A 5,988-nucleotide genomic window follows, 5' to 3' on the forward strand; every position below is an offset into this window, starting at 1 on the left:
AGAAACATGTGTTGATTTTTTAGGATTTTATACTTTTGATTGAATCCAAATTTGTATTGTTTTCACAATTTAGTGTAAGTTTAAGGCTTAATTGAACATTTACTAAACCTTTATTTCATATTTTCTTTTTTCAGGCGAAGCTGTCCTTTTCCCTGAACATTCTGAGTTTATTTTGGTCATTTACAGCATTTGTTATCAATATGCAATACTTGATTGAATCCCCCCCACATCGTTGGATATACCTAAATTATTGGAAATACTTAGCTTATTGGGTATGTCACAATACTTTGTATGGAATCATGTTTCTCTGGATTTCGGTTTAACTTTATTCTACATATCTCACAGGAAGTCGGAGAAATCACAATCCTGATATTGAGTCTGCTGGTTGTTGAATTTTTCATCTGCATTTTCCTGATCTACTGGTTGAGTAAAGCCATTTGCAGACAACACTTTAATACGCTGGTAGGTATTTCTTTCTATGCTTCAGTGTTACTTCAGTGTTACTCATGTAAAGAACTATAGTAGTTTTGATTCTCGTTCTTTACTCTGCAGCCGACTATAGTGCTGAAATCAGGAAACTGACATTTGAAGATTGAAGAGAATCAAGAGTCAACATCATGTATGCTCTACTTTGCTTGTAAAAATCAGCAATTGTTTTTATGTCAGATATAACTGTAATCTAACCACAGAGACTAAATCAGTTTTTAAAGGACACTTTTTGATTTTTGATTCACCAGTTTCCTCTAGTGGGATTAATAAAGTTTATATTTCATCTCATCTCTTATGAGGAGAAGGTTGTCTTTACAATGTTGCAAAATCTTTGCTTCATTGGTTATCACTGTTTTTTTTCCACTTTATTTTATATTCCCTATGATAAATATTTCTGCATTCATTTTTTGATTGTACAATTAAGTTTTAAAATCAGCGAAAGCTCAGCACTCAGTCATTGAAAGGTTTTGACATGTACATGTATTAAAGAGATTTTTTTACAAATTGTGTAAACTTTTCAACAGAAATTTGCTTGTTTTCTCTTTTTATAATAATGAATTAAATCTATAAAATTTTAACGTGTTAATATTAATTTGTTAACATGTTTCACAGCATAATATAAATTTATATAATGTATATATTTTACATGGATAGTTGCAAATTAACAAATATTTAATTTTCAGTCCTCAACTGTGTTTGTTAAATGTTTACAGGTTATAAAATTTGAATCTTATTTTTAATATCTAAATAAAAAAAAACAATAAAGACGATGTATGTTATTTTTTTTTCATATTACATTTAATTGTAAATAAATCATTTGAATAAAGATATAATACATAAACACTAACCAGACCTAGAGCATCTTTAAAAAACGTAAATACTTGATATTACTATAAAATACAAACGGTTTTTTGGATTTTTTTCTTTTAGTAAAGTAAATGTTTCAGAAATGTATAAAATATAAAAATAATACATTGTCTAAGAAATGTTTTTACTTATATCTATCAAACTTGACTCATTTGGTTTTACTTGTAAAACAACAGATGGCCACAAGAGGGCGACAGATTCCAGAAGAAAAATGTTACGGCATTGTGAGTCTTGTTACTTTGAAGCCTCCATATCTTTATCAAGATATTTTTTTTATTTTAATATTTGTGAAAAAGCTGTGTAATATGTATCCGATAACGTAAAAACGGGCAAATTGTGTATAATTATTAAATAAGGATTTAAATAAGTTAGCCTTTTTAATTGAATTTTTATTTTTATAGCCCCAAAATCGTTTTTCAACAGAAAATTTGTTTTCTTGTGAACTTTGAGTTATGAATTTTGAATATAATGTCACACAGTTATTAAATACAAGATAAAACAATTACAACCTACATGGATACAACTGTGCTTTTCCATTTTCCCAATACGTTCAGATCATCAATTCTAAATTAAATAAAAGATTTCCTTAAATTCATTACAGCTTGTTTCCTCAGCCAAGGTAACACAACATCTCCAAAAACTGGAGCATGTTTAATCGATAAAGACCATCAAATTCAACTTGTAAGGCATCCACAGAAGTGCTAAAATTAAGCAATAATAATAATAAAAAAGGACAGACAGCATTCTAACTATGTTGTTTAAAAAATAGTAAAGCTTCATTAAAAACTTTTATTTTTGCAAAATACCTCAGTGGTAACTATTTTTAACTGAAAATATTTCATAAGAATTAATACTTTGGGAACTTTTTTGGATTAGTGGACATAATTACAAATTAAGAAACGTTTGAAATTATTTATAAATATGTTTATGCATAATTTAAAAAAGAAAATAAAAGTTGAAGCCACCCCACCCTCACCCCAGTACACAGTGCCTGGACCATTGACTTCATATGAGAACACTGCACTATGTGACAGCAATAATACACAGTTATTGTTGTGATGAGCGTCTGCGTCCACGGGGCCCTCAACAATCGTCTGCATTGTGAGTGGCAGTCAGACTCGAGAACGACCCACACATGATGTTTAAACTCTTCCGCTTTGTGACACTCCCAGTCAAGAAGCCAATCAAAATCAAACGGAGTATCTTCCTCTCTTTTTTTAAAACTCTCATCTTCTCAGTTTACGCTCGTTGTAATCAGTTATGTAACTTTTAAAAAATCAACTAGTGCCGTTTGCCGTCGCTTTCTCGCTGATGGACCGCCGCGCGCTTCTTTGAGGAGCGGCTGCTGTGCGTCCCGCCGGCTATGGCGTCCGTGTATAGCGGATCCCACACCTTGAGCAAGGATGATGTGAACTATCGAATGCATTTCCGAATGATAAACGAGCAGCAGGTCGAGGACATCACGATAGAGTTCTTCTACAAACCCCACACGATAACGCTGCTAACATGCACGGTGCTCAGTTTGATGTACTTCGCGTTTACAAGGTGAGAATCTTCGTGCTAACGCTAGCTAGGCTAGCTTAGCTAGGCTAACGGGAGCGGTGATGCTCTGGCAGGTACACAGGAAGGTTAGCTACTAGCTAGTAGTCTTTAAAGCGATTTATTAGCTTTGCTTTGGCTCTCGCACGGATAACATACTTAATCCTTACTGCCATTAAAGGATTAACTTAAACTCGCAGCAATAATATTGCTCGTTTTAATACGTTTAATCCAGACGTCTCTGTGTTGACATTAGCTAAAACAGTCAGCTGAGGTCTGCTAAGTCATCATTCCAATGCTTTATGTATTAAATATCAATAATAAAAGACATTTATGACGATATTTCTTCAAATATATTACAGGAATATGTTTTGGGTTCATTTAACAGCCTCAGTCGTAAATCGTAGTTTAGTGTCGTAAACTTGTTCAATAATGTTTCTCTGTTTTTGTTGTTTTTCTTCATTCTATCTGCAGAGACGATGGAAATGCTGACAGTAATGTGTGGGTGGGGCTCATCCTGGTCATCTCCTTCTTTCTTGTCATCAGTGTTTTGGCATTTCCGAATGGTGAGCTGATCACTCCACATAAAAACTGCATGACTCTGCAATTAAACAACTGAGTCACGTGGAAAAATAAAGAGAGGGGCTGTAGAAAATGGAAGAGTGGAGTGAGAATCACATTTGGGAATATGCATGTTTTTGAAAATTAAATCTTATATTTTATTGATAAATTATTTTTGGTATTACTGATTTCTGTGACATTCACATCAAAACATAATAGCATCTAATAGAAATATCAGATTTTCTACTTGACTGGATAAGTAACATAATTAGAAATTTATTATATAAATTCTGATAGTAAGATTTCAACACTACACATCATAAATTATATTACTCATTTATAAGAGTGTATTATCAACAGTTATTTCTGGATTCTATTGAAGCCACTGATTGCTTTCATCACAAAGACAATCTACTGTCATGACCCTCAAATCCAAAGCAGTAAAAATAAGATTAGATATTCAGAAGGATTATCCTTGACCTTTATGTTTAATGTTTTAATATGTATTTATGCACAGGTCCATTTACTCGACCTCACCCAGCCATTTGGAGGATTGTGTTTGGTGAGTATTTGCTAAAGGAGCAAAAAGGATTTGAGTTGTTGACCTTTTACCTTCTTAATGACACTTTTCTTCTGCACCCAAGGTCTGAGTGTGTTGTACTTCCTGTTCTTGGTTTTCATCATCTTCCTCAATTGGCAACAAGTGAAACAGCTCATGTACTGGTTAGATCCAAACCTGCGGTATGCCAAGAGAGAAGCAGATATTATGGTGGGCTTTGAACTTTCTCAGTTAAAATTCCCATTGATCTACTCAGTCTTTTAAAAGCTTTTTTTATGTCCTACCATCCGCAGGAATATGCTGTGAACTGTCATGTCATCACCTGGGAGAGAATCCTGAGCCATTTTGACATTTTTGCATTCAGTCATTTTTGGGGCTGGGGTATGAAGGCTCTTCTTATTCGGAGCTATGGCCTGTGCTGGACCATCAGTATTACCTGGGAGCTCACAGAGGTATGTAACCGCTTCAGTTGGCTGAGGAATCTTAAATGGGGGTTTGGTTTTTAATGTCAATCCTCTTGTTTGTCTTTCCTAAAAGCTGTTCTTCATGCATCTGCTGCCAAACTTCGCTGAATGCTGGTGGGACCAAGTCATTTTGGATATCCTGCTATGTAATGGAGGGGGGATCTGGCTCGGTATGACTGTGTGCCGCTTTTTGGAGATGAGGACGTACCACTGGGCCAGTATCAAGTAGGAATATATGTTTTTGACTAACCCAAATGTAGTTTTTTCACTTCTATTTGGGTGCATTCACTTCTATTTTACATAGTAGAACAAATAGTTAGTTTATGAGTATTTTTGTATGAATCACTACTCCTTTATTTTGAAGGATTTTTCATAGAGCTTATGTATATAATAATATGTAATCCTGTGCACTCAAAAAGTAGTTTGTCATCTGGTTTAATGTGTATTTATTATTTAAACTTCATCATTCTGCTCTTTCCATCCAGAGACATCCACACCACCACAGGGAAAATCAAACGTGCAGTGCTGCAGTTTACTCCTGCAAGCTGGACCTACGTACGCTGGCTCGATCCAAAGTCTTCCCTGCAGCGAGTGACAGGCGTCTATTTATTCATGATCATCTGGCAGGTGAGTCGGCTTGAGGCCTCGTCTCACTTTCCCTAACAGACAGCGTGTTGCCGTCTAATGAGGGATGATCTGCTGTGTTTTGTTTCTCAAGTCTCGATTAATCTAATCGGATCTTCTCTTTCTAAGAAGTAAAGCCGTATTGATCCCTGTAATTCACCAGTGTCCTGCTGCTGCCGTATTAGCAGCTCATCCCTTATAGTTAGACCGGGTAGATTACTCCACTGAGATGCCAAACTTAATTCATTTTAACTCCAAAGTCAAATATTTGTTCTCTGGTACATCACGAGATTTCTGATATGAACCAAAAAACAGATATTGCTGGTATAATGTTGTTATAAATACATTTTATATATTAAAGGTATCTAAAAACCTGTCCCAACATGCATGCAGATTATGACTCTTATTTTGAAAATTGGAGCTCAGCAGCAGTAGAAATCCCCTTTAAAACTTCAGATGTTTACATTTCAAATCAAACCATTTTCAAGTTTATTTGTAGATTCGGTTAAATTACAAAAAAAACAAAAAACAAAAAAAACTTTCTCTTGTCAAAAATTAAAGACGAATTTTAAACCAAGCCTGGTGAAAATTAAATTTAAACCCTCCTTTATCTTGAGTAAACGTATTAAATAAATTTTTTTTTCCTCTTTTTAACCAATCCGTAAATTACTGAAACCAAAAATATAGAAAATGCATCTTAAAGGCGTTGTTCTTCAGACAATAACACTATTATCTAAAAGGAGACAATATGATAAAATCCTCAGACTAGTTTTTTTTTTATTAGACAGAATTTAATTGTAGAATTCATCGATTTGACACATTGCAATTATGAGAAAAGTATTTCAAGTATCCAAGGTGCAGAATACATTTGTGACCATGCATTGT

General features: G+C 34.2%; 2 protein-coding genes across 2 annotated transcripts in view; both read left to right on the forward strand.

The window, feature by feature from the left end:
• LOC112143230 overlaps window positions 1-1,063 on the forward strand; it is a 29,469-nt gene extending 28,406 nt beyond the window's left edge. The window contains exons 4-6 of the mRNA XM_036215777.1: window positions 135-272; window positions 346-462; window positions 553-1,063. Coding sequence (XP_036071670.1) covers window positions 135-272; window positions 346-462; window positions 553-582 — 285 coding nt within the window. The 3' untranslated portion in view covers window positions 583-1,063. The remainder of the gene's footprint in view (window positions 1-134; window positions 273-345; window positions 463-552) is intronic.
• Window positions 1,064-2,488: 1,425 nt separating this feature from the next.
• ptdss1a (phosphatidylserine synthase 1a) overlaps window positions 2,489-5,988 on the forward strand; it is an 8,647-nt gene continuing 5,147 nt past the window's right edge. Inside the window, exons 1-7 of the mRNA XM_024268291.2 lie at window positions 2,489-2,901; window positions 3,370-3,461; window positions 3,974-4,018; window positions 4,101-4,225; window positions 4,309-4,467; window positions 4,553-4,704; window positions 4,965-5,106. Of these exons, the coding sequence (XP_024124059.1) occupies window positions 2,720-2,901; window positions 3,370-3,461; window positions 3,974-4,018; window positions 4,101-4,225; window positions 4,309-4,467; window positions 4,553-4,704; window positions 4,965-5,106 (897 nt within the window). The 5' untranslated portion in view covers window positions 2,489-2,719. The remainder of the gene's footprint in view (window positions 2,902-3,369; window positions 3,462-3,973; window positions 4,019-4,100; window positions 4,226-4,308; window positions 4,468-4,552; window positions 4,705-4,964; window positions 5,107-5,988) is intronic.

Source organism: Oryzias melastigma, linkage group LG16 (genome assembly GCF_002922805.2).
Source record: "Oryzias melastigma strain HK-1 linkage group LG16, ASM292280v2, whole genome shotgun sequence".
Classification (NCBI taxonomy): Eukaryota; Metazoa; Chordata; class Actinopteri; order Beloniformes; family Adrianichthyidae; genus Oryzias; species Oryzias melastigma.